This window comes from Carettochelys insculpta, chromosome 1 (assembly GCF_033958435.1).
Source record: "Carettochelys insculpta isolate YL-2023 chromosome 1, ASM3395843v1, whole genome shotgun sequence".
Taxonomy (NCBI): Eukaryota; Metazoa; Chordata; order Testudines; family Carettochelyidae; genus Carettochelys; species Carettochelys insculpta.
Window position 1 is genome coordinate 120,150,052 of NC_134137.1, and position 15,148 is coordinate 120,165,199.

General features: G+C 46.2%; 1 protein-coding gene across 11 annotated transcripts in view; it reads left to right on the plus strand.

The window, feature by feature from the left end:
* The window catches only part of MCF2L (MCF.2 cell line derived transforming sequence like), a 216,286-nt gene that overhangs the window by 182,746 nt on the left and 18,392 nt on the right, over nt 1-15,148 (plus strand). For all 11 annotated transcript variants that reach the window (XM_074990650.1, XM_074990633.1, XM_074990669.1 and 8 more), the window contains exons 18-21: nt 756-825; nt 4,963-5,055; nt 5,166-5,258; nt 14,103-14,228. In XM_074990650.1, coding sequence (XP_074846751.1) covers nt 756-825; nt 4,963-5,055; nt 5,166-5,258; nt 14,103-14,228 — 382 coding nt within the window. The remainder of the gene's footprint in view (nt 1-755; nt 826-4,962; nt 5,056-5,165; nt 5,259-14,102; nt 14,229-15,148) is intronic.

A 15,148-nucleotide genomic window follows, 5' to 3' on the forward strand; every position in this document is an offset into this window, starting at 1 on the left:
TTTCTATTTCTTTCCAATAAGGGGAGAAAAACATTTAGCGGAAAGTCTCACATAAACTGCATGTGAAACTATCCAGAGGAAATAGTGCAGATAAGTGTACATAGAACATTGCTAGATGCACAAAGTAAACTAAAAACATTTTCTCCCCCCACTTTCAATTATAGTAATCTTCGGTACTATTTATAACAATAATAGGTTGAATAAAATCAGAAATGTAATTTTTAAGTTAGTGTCGCCTTCAGATAATGAGTTGGGGGCTAGTTTGTTTAGTTTTCATAGTACAGGTTGAACCTGTCTTGTCTGGCACCCTGGGGACCTTACCTGTGCTAGATGAAAGAATTTGCTAGACGATGGGATGTCAGTATTGCCAGCAGCATTACCAACACTTTCACTGCTTACTGGTCTCTTGGAAGACATTTAGAGGTAAGTTACAGCTAAATAACAGCACGGAACACTGAGTGCCAGGACTGGTAGCTGTAAACAAACTTTATGGGACCACAAGAAACGTGGCTATACCAATGGTACGTGGCTGTCCGGCTAACTAAAATCATGACGGATTATAGCATTTCCAGAACAAGAGTGTTCCAGACTGTAGAGAGGTTCAACCTGTACAATATTTCATCTCTGATACTTCCTAAAATTAAGTTAGTGGGCGGGGGGGAGAACATAAGGAAATTGAATTTATTTCAACTGTTTTTTTTGGTTTTGTTTAGAATATTTTATCACATGACCTAATGAAGTTATTTTCTTTATAGAATATTCTTGCGAGAACTAGAAAATTACATAGAATACCCAGAGCTGGTGGGACGGTGTTTTCTAGAGAGGGTAGGTATCTCAGAAAGGGTATGTGTTGCTAGCTGCTCTTCTGTCAACCAGCTCTGATGACTGCTTAAATTAGAAGCTCAGCATACTAGTTATAGACCAGTCTGACTTGAAAAGATTTGGGAGATTTTCACATGGCAGTATTCTTGAGATCGCTCTGATTTAATTTGAGTGGGTAGCAAATGAACCAAAAGGGTAGATGTTACTTTGCTTTATTTTCTTTGAAACTGTGTGGGAGCTGAGAATTTTTTAACCTTCATTCAGTTACCTTTTTCATTTATCAGCTACCACTGAACCACTGATAAGGTGGAAATAGAAGTTTTTTTAATTCAATTTAAAAAAAAAAAATTGAAGATGAGTTCAGGGTCAAATCAGGTGAAATGACTGGCTTGTTAGATCAGATATCTGTTGTGTAGAAAAATGAACTTTCAGCTTCCTAAGGAACACATCTCAACGTAGTACTCAAGCCAGAACCTTCAGGTTTTGCAGTAAGTTAATATTTTGTACTGAAACTAATTAGTTTGAGATTAAATATAAATGAATCCTATATTACTGTATCTGAACCTTTACTTTGTGGTATAGGTTGATCCTCTCTGGTCCAACAATGGTGGGCCAGCAGGATCTTGCCAGACCAGAGCCCCAGCTGCAGAGGTTGCCAGCAGCTGGGAGCCCCACCAGTTTGCAGGCAGGCAGCCCTTGTGGCTAGGGTGTGGGGTCACTGCCAGCTGGAAGCACTGAGCCAACAGCGGTCAGGGGCAGGAAACTCCACCAGCCAGAGCAGGGCAGCCCAGAGGGGTGTGAACTTCCCTGGTCTGGCAAACTCCCTCCTTTGAAACTGCTCAGGTCCTGAGGGTGCTGAACCATGGAGGTCCAACCTGCATCTAGCTACAACAGTGAAGTATGCATTAAAAATAAGGACCTAAATCTAAATCTCTTGGCACTCATCTCCACTAGCATTTTGGAAAGTCCTAGGAAGAAACCTCACCTCTTTTAAGGGTCACGTTACACAAGCGTAGTGTCCCACGATGCTCACAGGAACCACAGATCTACTACAGTTGCTGATTTCTCCATGCCCCACCCCCGATAAGTGCATACAGTCACCCATTAGCTGCGCTTTAACCGAAACTTCCTTCTACTTCCCATCGATCACTGCACATGCAGAGGAGGGCTTTGTTAAGGCATTTTCTAAAGAAACAGAAAAATGTAGAAGTGACTAATGTTCATTCCAACTGTGAAAGCTACATAAGAAGTTGGATGAAATGAATAGGAATTTCTTGTGGTCTTCTAATGCCATTAATCATTCTGGAACTGAGAATGTGATGTTACTCCCTCTTAGGAAAGTCATAGGGCCAAATTGTGGCCTAATGAATGTAACACAGCTCTGAGGTCTGGCTACTGCTGTCTCCTTTTTTCTCCTCAAGGTTCTTGGTTCACTTATAAGGGTGCCTGCTGCTGTCCCCCAGGGAAACCCCTCCTAGTGAAGAGAACAGAGATGGGTTTTAGGTGCTGCTGTAGTCCATTGGCCAGTTCCATAGAAGCCCAGTGTGGTATTTCAGAAATACCCCACTCTGAGGAGGTCACTTAAAATAGGTGAAATGCCATTGTAATTTACAGAGTGCACCTGTTTATAACAAGACTAAAACTGGGCCATTGTTTCCTGCAGCCATTACAGTAACACGCCCCCCGCCCACCCAAATTTAGCAGACCTCAAGTCTGCAGACTTAGAAAATAATGGAAGTCCGCCAGCGCCCCCTGCGTTGTTCCCGAAGTCCATTGAAACACACACACACAAAGAAAGTACTCACCGGCACCACCCCAGGAGCAGCAGGAGTCACCCTGTGGCTAGAGCAGCTGCAGCTGGAGGAGCCGCCAGGTGCTCCTCTCACCAGGGGTGGGGCGCATATGTGAGTGCAGTCTGCCACCATACGCGCCCCACCTGTAGTGGGAGGAGCCTGTGGCAGCTTCTCTGGCCGTGGCTCCTGTAGTTATGGTGGTGGTCTAGGCTGTGGCAAGGCAGTGGCTGTGGCTGCGGCTCCTCTGGTGGCTGCAGTAGGCAGTTCCTGGAACCGCGGCTCCTTTGGCCTCTACGGCAGGTGGATCCAGTGGTTCTGGTGAGTTGCCCATTTATTTTTTTCGAGGGGGTGGAGTCGGAGGACGCCTGGCTGGGGCGACACTAGAGCAAATACAGTAAACTCCCTCAGATAATGGACATGTGGCATTAACAGACACCCCTTCCCCCCACATTAGTCCATTATATTGAGGGTTTACTGCAATACTTTATAATGCACAGGTGAGGTGTTTTACCATATTATTTGCCTTCTGTAAAAGAGGGAAATATCTGTCTTGAAATAAATGCAGATGCTTCAACTCAGAGGTCAGAATTGAATGACCTATTAACTCTTCCGCTGAACGAGTCAACATACCCCTTAAAGCAGTTGTTCTCAGGTTTCAGGCTCCCTGGCAGCCAGCAAGCAGGGGGTCCAAGCAGGACCAGCATTGGACTCACTAGGGCCCAGGGTAGAAAGCTGTAGCCCCAACTGCACTGAGCCCTGCTACCCAGAGCTGAAGCCAAAGACTGAGAAACTTACCTTCATGCAGCCCTGCTATGGCATGGGTTCCAGGCAGTTGCTTGGCTTGCTAGCCACTCATAGCAGCTCTGGCTTTTATATGCAGAAAACTAGTTACTGTGCAGGGGTGCCATGGAGTTTTGATAGCATGGGTGAGAGCTCATAAAGAAAAAGGTTGAGAACTCCTGTTTTAAAGCATTCAAATGTTAGCTGAGCAATCCATGTGAGTGAATGTTTTCAACACTAGTGTATTTATTAACGTGACTGGAAGCAGGTGTTTCGTCCTGGGTTTTCTTTCTAGAAATTGGGTTAGATTCGAAAACTTGTTTAAAAACACAAACAAAAACATCTTAGCTACTGGACTGCTTTTTTGTTTTAAAAATGCCAGTGTGAGATTTAAGATGGTTACCATGAAGGAATTGGGTCTGGCACGCGCTCAGCAAGGAAACTCTATTTCTCCAAAGGAAATAGAAAAGAAACAAAGGTAGAGGAGAGATGGGCAAATCTTCCAAAAAAGAAAAAAAAGACCACTAATGTTCATTAAAATATAAACTTAAATTTGCTTTCATAACATTCACAATCTGTGGCATGTCTGTTCAGAAGCTGAAACTCTACTCTGCGGAGGGCCAGCTTAAGGCTTATGTAGCACGTAAACCTATTTAAACTCTGTGAGACTGGGCTGAAGGAGAACTTGTCTGCCACATAGGCTTAGTGCTGGCCATCTCTGCAGGAACAAATTTGTCCCAGGGGCTAATAGATACATAAAGTACCTATGTGAATAGAGCCCAAAGGTTTCTCTGTTTCAGTCATAGAGTTAGGGAGCAGCAATAATACCACATGATTTACCTGATTAGACATATATTCTTGAATAACCAGTAGTAAAAACCTTGAAGATATTGAAGTGACCAGAGCACAGCCAGTTGGATGACAAGTTAGTGCAAAGTGTTTGAACAAATTTATCAAATTCAAACTTGTATGCAGTTAACTCACAAACAGAAAAACTGCAAAAGTACTTGAATAAATTATTTGGTACAAAGACTCTCCTCCATTCCACAGAACTCATTATTTTGCTGATGTTGGTTAACTTTCATTTCTGAACGGATGGGAAAAGTTTGTATGAATTAGCCCTCATCAACATTTACTGCCTGGGTGCAGCTAATGACACATCAACCTATCACTGAAGAACACCTCTCTATTTTATTACTGTTTACCTATATTTATAGTTAATATTATAGTGCTATATAGACTTAGCTATTTTCCATATGTTAGTTTAAGAAAGTGCTTTATGTGTCTTGATTGTGCATATTTGAAAAACGGCAAGGTTAAAAAGAAGCAAAAATTAAGAAATATTTTTGCATTTCTGCAATACAGTATGTAAATGAATACTATCCTTCAAAATGATAATGAATATTTTAACAATATTTTTGCCAATAATGTTTCAGGGAATTATACTCTCATTTATCCTGTTTTTCTTCTTGTCGTCTCATAAGCAGGGATCCCTAAGAATTTTAAGTACTTTTTAGTAAAAGTTCAGTACATGAATTCACAACACTCTTTTTTTTATGAAATTCAGATGGAAGATTTCCAGATTTATGAAAAATACTGCCAAAATAAACCCCGATCTGAAAGCTTATGGAGGCAGTTTTCAGACTCTGTATTTTTTCAGGTATACTTCTTCAAAATGTTTCTGTTTGTAAATTTATATATTTTCTGAATGTTTCTGAGAATGAATGAAGAAAGACTTCATGTATTAACAAAGTGCTAAATTCATCTTAGGAATGTCAGAGGAAACTTGATCACAAACTGAGTTTGGATTCCTACTTACTAAAACCTGTTCAGAGAATAACCAAATATCAGTTACTGCTGAAGGTAAGGGATACAGAATGGTATTCATAAGTATGCTTTTGCAGGTTAGCCATTTTAAAAGTTACAATATTTTTGTAGTTGTATGTCACTACTTGTCTCATCCTACCCTGAAAAAAGCCTAAAAGGCCGCAGAAATAAGATCATACATGGACTTTCAAGTCATGAAGGCTGACGGGCAGATCCCAGTCTACCATCTTGTTAGTTCTCTTGTTTGTCTGATTCTAAAAGCAGGAAGTAGGCAAACAGGTGTGTCTGTGTATAGGCTTTGCTTAATGATACTTTTTGCCTTAATTCTCCCTCGGAGTAGATGGAAGGAAGACTAGGACAAAAAAAAATTTGTAAGGAATGCTTCAAATTTGCTTAAAACTTGCAGGAATTGCACCATCAGCTTCAAAATACGCTCATAAAAAGTGCCTCTAGTGTTGTATAGAAATTCTGCAAGAAAATGCAAAGGTATTTCAGAAATAAAATTATTTTAATTGACACCACTGTATCTTTTTAGAAAACACAGGATAATGTTGAATTTTATTATTTTTATATTAGAAGCCTGAAATTTTTCTAAATGCTGTTCCAAATTTTCAAACATTGAATGCGTCTGATTTTTTCCATTATAAAATATTTAACAGCCATTCAAAACATAATCAATTACATGCATCTAGATTACTTGTTTTAGCCAGTGAGTCACACACAGGCAAATTGAGATTCCAAAATTAGTTGGTTTGACTTGCCTGAATGAACCCTATTTCCCATGTGATCTCCCTCTACATGGGTGACATGGATCAAACTGCAGGATTGGCACCATACAAAAGGGAAGAGCATCTTTGCTGCGTTTGTAAAGTCTTTGAGGACTGCCTCTTTATGTTTTTGGGCAGTGCCCAGCACGGAAGAGCTACAGGCCGCAACATAAATAATAACAGCTTCAAATGAGCATGATCTGTACTTAAGTTTTAGAGCTAGGTAACTACTGAAACATTTTTCACAAAACTTCATGACTGTCTTTTCACCATTTTAATACAGCTGTTTGTAAGATATAGTTCTTCTTCGAGTGGTCCCCGTGGGTGCTCCACAATAGGTGTCGGGCTCGCCCGGCGCCGCAGATCGGAAATCTTCCAGCAGTTTCTCCTGGACTGCGCATGCGCCGGTGCGCGCCGCCCCCCCTGTGCGCCCCCGGCCGCGTGCACGATCCGGTCCCCGCCAGTTCCTTCTCAACCGCCATCGGCTGCAGACGGAATCCACTCAGGCTAAGGCCAGAGTCAGATTACTTAGTGGTTTTTTTCCATATGTAATTTGTTGGGTTTTGGTTATTAAACAAAAAAAAAAAAAAAAAAAGAGAAAGCAAAGACAAAGAGAATACCAGCAAAAAAAAAAAAAAAAAAAAAAAATAGGAAAAAGAGAGGAGTGGAGAAGAACAGAGCGGACGTGAAAGGCCATTAGGCCTCCCGCTGCCGCAGGCCGGTGATCACTCTTTGAGGAGGAAAGGCACGGATTAAGTGCTAAGTACCCTCTTAACAATAAAGGACTCACCACAATGGCCTCTTCAGGTTTTACACAGCGTGAGTCATGCTGTGAAGCTATGCCGGCCTCCGTGGGGCATAGCGAAGGCATCCAACACCTGTGGGAATTGCAGGCTACCCGGCCGCATTCTCACTGTTTTCTGACCGCCCCCGCCTCAGTGCAGAAACGGAGGGAACTCTCCCTGGCTCGATCCTTGCCGTGCATCTGCAGCGAGCAGGACGAGCGGAGCACACAGCTACCGGCCGTCTTCCCTCCCTGGCTTGATCCTTGCCGTGCATCTGCAGCGAGCAGGACAAGCGGAGCACACAGCTACCGGCTGCATACTCAGGCGGCAGCACCGTCACAGGTGGCACAGACCCCCGTGGCACCAGCGGTGCAGGGGTGCCAGGCATGGAGCCTGCAGGCACCGGAGGGGGATACCCACGCAGCACCGCAGCTGACGGTGCCAACAGCGGGGCTGAGATTCCCGGCAGGGGAGGGGGTGGTGCCGGCCCCGCAGCGGAGGGGCAAGGCAACATCAAAAACCCGGCACCGCAGTCCATTTCTGGACAGGGCTGCGCTGCTGTTAGCACCAAGCCCTCCCCCTGTGATACACACACTGCACCGAAGGCCTGTGTCTCCACCGGCCCATCAGGGGAAAAAGAAACAAACCGCCTTCTCCGTTCCTCCAACCGACGTCACCACGGCTTGGGCCACCTTCACCATTTTCTGGGATTGGATCCCCCTGGAGTACTGTCATAAGCCAGTTTCACCTCTATTGGTGTCGCCACGGAGGTCTCGCTCTCCCAGGCATCGGGGGTGCACACCCCGCGAGTGGTCCAGGTCTCCATCTCCAGACCCTTGCCATGCTGCCATGGTCGTCGCTATCAGGCTGCACACAGACGAACCACGGGCCTGCACCCAGGGGCAGGTCCCCACCCCCAGCCGCTCAATACCCCCGTGGGCGCTCCCAATCGGGGACGGAAACACAGTTGTCTCAAGGGGAGTTAAATTTAGAACCCTGAGACTTTCCTTCACAATCCTCCAGTGAGCAAGTGTGTCATCGCCCGCGGGAACCCGAGGGTTCAAGGGAGGTTTACCTTAGGTCCTCCTCATCCTCCCCAGACGAGGCCATGGCCCCCGGGGATGTCTCTCCCCGGGATGACCTTAAACAGTTTCAGGAGCTGTTTTAAAGGGTGGCTTTCACGCATGACATTTAAACGGCAGAGGTGCAGGAGATACATCACAAACTCCTGAAAAATCTGAGACCCCCGGCTTCATCCAAAATTGCTATTCCGCTGGACGAAGCCATTCTGGAGTCAGCCATTACTATATGGCAGACTCCGGCCTCTGTTCCGCCTACGAATGGGAGAGTGGATAAGAAATACTTCGTCCCGGCAAAGGGCATGAAGTTCCTCTTCAGTCACCCACAACCAAATTCTTTGGTGGTCGGGTCGTCCCAGCAGAGGTCAAAGGCTTCTCAGTACAAATCGGGGGGATCAGACAAAGATGCTAAGAAGCTAGAGCTGTTTGGCAGGAAGGTGTATTTCTCTCCTGCCCTGCTATTGAGTGGCAAATTATGGGCACACCTAGCAAACTATAATTTTGATAATTACTCCGGGCTTACTCCCCTCATGGATTCACTCCCGGAAGACAAAAAGCTGGTGTTAAAGGCGATTGTTCAAGAGGGCTACGCAGCATCGCAGACGGGAGTCCAGATTGCCCTGGATGTGGCGGACACGGCGGCACGCTCAACAGCTACAGCAGTGGTCATGCATAAAGAATCCTGGCCCTAGACGTCAGGTATCTCGAGGGACCTACAGGCGAAGATCGTGGACCTTCCCTTTGATACACAAAAGCTGTTTTGCAGACTCAACCGACTCAGTCCCTCACTCCAGTAAGGACTCGAGAGCTACACTTAGAATCTTGGGCATTTATACTCCCCCATACAGGAGGGAAAAATTTTATCCTCAGCAAAGACGCTACGCTTACAACCATAGCGTGCTCAATATCAACGGGGCTACGGCCACGGGCGCTATCAATAGTGGCGACAGTACAGAACCCCTAGGTGACGTTCTTAACAAAGCCGTACACCCTCGGGTCAGGCCTCAAAGGCAACGAGTTTGATGGGTATGTTGGGGGCTGCACTATCAATACCCTCGCTCAATGCCACTCTCATCTCATGTTCCATCATCGCCTCAGACCGTTCCACTCCCAATGGCAAAAGATCACCACAGACATATGGGTGCTGGAGATCATAGCCACAGTTGCACGATCCCCTCCAGTCGCTTCCACCGACAAACCCTGCCACCAGGCCTCACCTCAGGGGCGGTGCCACGAGGCAAGGCTCAAGCAGAAGGTGACCCATCTTATGTTCACAAGTGCGGTGGAAAGAGTGCCGGAATAATTCCAGGGGAAGGTTTTTATTCACGCTACTTCCTATCGGAGAAGAAAACGGGACACCGGAGGCCCATCTTAGATCTTCGGGGCCTCAACCGTTACTTGCGCAAGCAACGGTTTCGGATGATCACAGTTGCCTTGATACTCATGGCACTGGACGATGGAGACTGGGTTGCAGCACTTGACTTATGAGAGGCTTACTTTCATATAACAATCCACCCGGCACACAGAAGCTTCCTCCGCTTCACGGTCGGCCAGGAGCGCTTCCAGCACAGGGTTCTTCCGTTTGGCCTCTCCTCGGCCCCCAGAGTCTTACCAAAACCCTGGCAGTGGTGTCAGCCTACCTGCACAGACAGGGGGTGTTTATTTTTCCCATATCTGGGCGACTGCCTGCTAAAAGGGACCTCGAAGGCAGAGGTCTCACGCATGATACGTGTCACAGCGGACACGTTTCTTCGCTGGGCCTAGTCATCAACCTCGCAAAGTCAAAGTCCAAACCCACAGAACATATAGAGTTCATAGGGGCACGCATAAACTCTATCACAGCAAGGGTGTACCTACCCGACGCCCACTTCCGCGCAATCAGTTCGCTGGTGCAAGTCATTACATACAGCTCCACGGTGCCGATCTTACCGTGCCTACAGCTGCTGGTCCATATGGCAGCAGCGACGTATGTGGTACAGAATGCCAGGTTGCACATGTCAAGCCCGTAGCATTGGCTGGCGAGCATTTACAAACCGGCATTCCACACTGTCCATAGGGTGGTGTCGCCCACAACAGAGGCGCGCAGATCCCTGGCGTGGTGGGAAAACCCCGAGAATCTGCTAGTGGGGGTGCCTTTTCACCAACCACAAATTTCTATTTTTCTTACTACCAACACCTCCCACACGGGATGGGGAGCGCACATCGGCGACAAGGTAACGCAAGGGCTATGGTCCCCTGTGGAACAGACACTGCACATATCCATACTGGAGCTCAGAACAGTGTTCAACGCCTGCAAACATTTTCGAGATTACCTGCATGGCAAAGTAGTCGGGATTCAATACTGACAATACCTCCACTATGGTCTACATCAATCGATAAGGAGGAGCATTGCCAACAACATAACGTTGAAAGCCTCGTACTTGCCGGGCATGCACAACGTGAATGCAGACCAGCAGAGCAGGCACTTCGCAATCACGCACGAATGGCAGATCCGCTCCGATCTGCTACAGCGCATTTTTCGTAAATGGGGGTTTCCCCAGATCGATCTGTTTGCCACCCAGTACAACACACAAAAAAAAAAAAAAAAAGTGTCCCCAGCACTGCTCCAGAGCAGGAGTGGGGCGGGGGTCCCTGGGGGACGCATTCATGTTTTTCATGGAAGGGCTCCCTACTTAACGCGTTTCCCCCGCAGTGCTTATCCGCAAGGTCTTGCACAAAGCCAGAAGGGGGAGAGCTCGCACGAGTCTCATAGTCCCGCTTGGGATCGGCAGCAATGGTTTCCCTTGCTTCTGTGCATGTTGGACCGCCCACTGCTCCCTCTACCGGTGGCGCCAAACTTACTCCCGCGGGCTCAAGGGTCCGTAGTGCACCCGCACCCTTAAGGTCTGCACCTACAAGCATGGCTAATCCATGGCTCAGCTCCTTAAAGAGCACATGTACGGAGGGAGCACAACAAGTCCTGGAATGTAGCCGAAGGACCTCCACCAGGAGGACTTACAAGCACAAATGAACTTGTTTCACAGCCTGGTGTTCCGCCAAGCAGTTAGCTCCCCTTGACGTTCCTATACTTGTAATATTAGAATACTTATTGGACCTCAAGAGAGGCGGGCTTTCTCTATCCTCGCTAAAGGTCCACCTCGCCGCTATATCAGCCTTTTCGGCATACAGAGGCAGGGCCCATGGTATTCGCCCATCCTATCGTTACCAGGTTCTCGAAGGGGCTGGTAAACCTGTACCCCCCTCGGAAACCGCTTCCACCATCGTGGAATTTGGGCTTGGTGCTCAGCACACTATCGGGTCCACCTTTTGAACCATTAGCCACAGTTCCCATACGTCTCCTTACGATAAAAACAACCTTCCTCCTTTCAACTATGTCAGCCAGCAGGGTGAGTGAGCTCGCGGCAGTGATGGCAACACCGCACTGCACAGTATTCTCAAAGGAGGCGGTAACCTTAAGGTTGCACCCAGCCTTTGTTCCAAAAAAAAAGTCTCTCCGGAGTCCAATCTTAACGAGCCAATAGTTTTACCCTCGTTTTACCCCAAGCCTCACAGCTCCAGCAAGGAGGCACGCCTGCATCTCCTAAATGTGAGGAGGGCGTTGGCCTTCTACACAGACAGAACTAAGTCCTTCTGGAAAACGGACAGGCTTCTAGTCTCTCTCGCTCCTGGATCGAAAGGAGAAGGTCTCTCTTCCCGGAGAATCTCAAAGCACATTGTGCCCTGTATAACAATGTGCTTCGAACTTCAGAAGACTCCTTTGCTGGCCCCGCCCAGGGCTCACTCCACCAGGGCGGTGGCGGCGTCAGCAGCCTTATTCAAGGGCATCGCGTTAACAGACATCTGTAGAGCGGCGACCAGGTCATCCTATGACACCTTTGCCAAGCATTATGCCCTGCCTTCGGTATTCTGAGAGGATACCCGTCTGTCGACAGCAGTCCTCTCGGGGGCAAGCTGCACGTAAACCGATTACCCACCTCCTTATTTGGGTTACTGCTGGGTAGTCACCTATTGTGGAGCACCCACGGGGACCACTCGAAGAAGAAAGAGAAGTTACTCACCTGTAGTAACGATGGTTCTTCGAGATGTGTCCCCGGGGGTGCTCCACCACCCGCCCATCCTCCCCGCTTCGGATCTCTGTCCAGTGTTTTTCAGGAGCATCCGAGGCAGTTGGTCAAGGAACTGGCGGGGACCAGATCGTGCACGCGGCCAGGGGTGCGCAGGGGGGCGGCGCGCGCTGGCGCATGCGCGATCCAGGAGAAACTGCTGGAAGATTTCTGATCTGCAGTGCCGGGCGAGCCAGACGCCTATTGTGGAGCACCCACAGGGACACATCTCAAAGAACCATCGTTACTACAGGTGAGTAACTTCTCTTTGCATAAGCCTCATTTTAGATATTTGTCTCATTGTCAGCTATTACTTTTATAACATAAAAAAGTCTGTAACATGCTCTAACTGTGAATTGTTAAGACCAGTCAGTGGCACAGTTGAAAAGTAGAATTTAGAAACTTCTGACACCCCGCCTTTTATTTTATCTACTGCCATGGGACTTTTGGGGATTTCCACCTTCACATCCTCAGGTTTTTCTCAAATGCAGCAAGTGGGAATTTGTGGTTGAAAGTGTTTCAACAGACCAGATAGGGGTGATTTTTAATACAAAATTTCATCAGATAATTTTGAAAACTTGTCCCAAATTCAGCAATGAAAGTACACTGGTGTGATAGGACAGGGGTTCTGGGCGCAGCTAGGGAAATCAATCCAGGGTACCTTTGCTTAAAATCCTGACTACTCACAGCCCAAGGCTGGGATTTCCTTCTCGCTAAGGAAGACCCAATCAGCCACAGACATACCTCTGCCAGCCCCACTGGCCAGCCAGAAGCCAGCAAGCGAGCCCAGAGACTTCCCAGCTGCTCTACCAACAACCCCAAACTATGGTGAGCAGTTAGTAAACCTGTTTCACCCAACACCACGCAGATTCTTCCAGTCCCCAAAGGGTCCAGCCCCAGTTCTTGGTCAATATATATTTGGATCTTACCCAAAAAAAACACACTTGCCCAAATCCTTTAGATCCAAATATGTTAAGATTTAGTAATAAAGAACGGTGTTAGAGAAAAAAATCATCAAAGCAGTACTTTACATACATCAATTACAGCTGAATGGTAACAGAGAGTAAGCCGTGCTAGTCTATACACTATCAAAACAAAAAGCAGTCAAGTAGCACTTTAAAGACTAGCAAAATAGTTTATTAGGTGAGCTTTCGTGGGACAGACCCACTTCTTCAGACCAAGAAGAAGTGGGTCTGTCCCATGAAAGCTCACCTAATAAACTATTTTGCTAGTCTTTAAAGTGCTACTTGACTGCTTTTTGTTTTGATCAATTATGGCTATTGATGAAGGCCAGCGATGTTATAAGCTGATTCTTAAGTCTCAAAGTCATTTCAGGTCACACAGTTTCAGTTACTGGAGAATTGTAGATCTGGCCCACTGGGGTCCACATGCTGGGACATGGACCTTTGGAGGCAGGCACAGGTACCAAAAGACAAAAAGAACCAAGATGGACACTAAGTCCACCTCCTGGTTCTCTCTTTTTGTGTCCAGGGACAAACCTCTTCTTTCCATAGTCCCTTGAGGGTCCACCCCATCTGCCTCAAGTGAGCTGTTGTGGCAAACTGCCATTGGTTGATGCCTTTGCTAGCATGCCCCAGTCATTTACAGGGCAAGTGGGGTGGATGCCTGGGCATCTCATTTCAATTTCTTTACTCAGGCCAGGTCACCTGACCAGTGGGCTGCATTCCATTGACAAGTCCCAAGCCTCTAGTATGTGGATTCCACTGTTTGATCCTTTGTTCGTAGTCTGTTTATCCTTGCTGGGGCTGAGGTCACACCTCCTGTTGTGAAGCTCAGCCCTGAAACACTTTCTAATGCAACTATAGAGTTAAAAATCTATTAACTTTACCTACAAACATGGTGCAGACATATAAGTAGCATTCATAGATTCAAGGCATCATTAGCATTCATTAGACACCTCACATATGGCCCCCCATCATGATATTTGGGGACAACAGATGCACTGGGCACATAAAATGGCTTCCATATCCAATATAAAATCCAGTCATGTGACAAGGGAAGTATTTTAAAACAAAATTTTGTCAGGTAATTTTAAAAACTTGTCTCAGTCAGTACTGAAAGTACTCTGCAGTATCAATAGGTATTCATTTACAAACCTGCATGGGCACTGAATCTCTCTTTACAGGAAATGCTAAAATATAGCAAAAACTGTGAAGGAGCTGAAGATCTGCAGGAGGCATTAACCTCTATACTAGGTATTCTCAAGGCAGTCAATGATTCCATGCACCAGATTGCCATTACCGGCTATGATGTAAGTGACAGCATTTAATTGTTTTTTTGACAGATACAAAAAGTTATGAGGTGTACATAATAATGCAGATGAGGTTCTGAAAGCTTCTTTTTAACTAATATCTGAACTGTGTTGTCTAATAAAAATAATGGGGAAGTGGATTCTGAGCTATTTCTCACCAATCTCATTACTAATACAAATTTAAGTTTTATTACAACTCCCAATCCTATTTTGTAGAACCTAGTTTATTTCTTTAATTTTTTCAAATGCATGTGAGGCCTGTTTTATTCAGCAGTGTGCCTCAGAAAGAAAAGAATAAGAATTGTCACATCAGTTGTCTGTTTCTAGTGTTACACACAGCTTGACAATAGACCGTATCAAGGGTGCTGAAACAGTTTGTAATAGTGGACATGCAGAGACCCATTGAACTAAACTGAACCTGCCCCCACCATGTGATAGAAGTCACTTCAAGCCAAGACATGCACCTACAGATAGTACCTTGTGTCTCAGAAGAAGACATTATTAACCCTTTCATAATACTTTATCTTTGGAGGGAAGTTTCCTTTAGAGATGAACTAATAGGACAGTTCTGATTGCAAAACCAGTCCCAGGAATAGTAGCATCTGGGACAAGTGCTGACAAAAATTTTGGGGTCATGGTGGACAGTCATGAGATCCCTGCTTGATTTTGTGGTCAAAATAGCTAATGTGGTGCTGGGATGCATAAATAGGAGAAGCTTGAGAAGGAGAAGAGAGGTTATTTCACCTCTGTCTTGACACTAGTATAACTATTCTGCAATATGTGACCAGTTCTGGTGTCCCCTGTTCAAGGAGACTGTTGATAAATTGGAGGTGGTTCAGAGAAGAGCTGTGAGAATAATTAAAGTATAAGAAGATATGCCTTAGAGAGAGACCCAAGGAGCTCAGTCAGTTTAGCTTCAA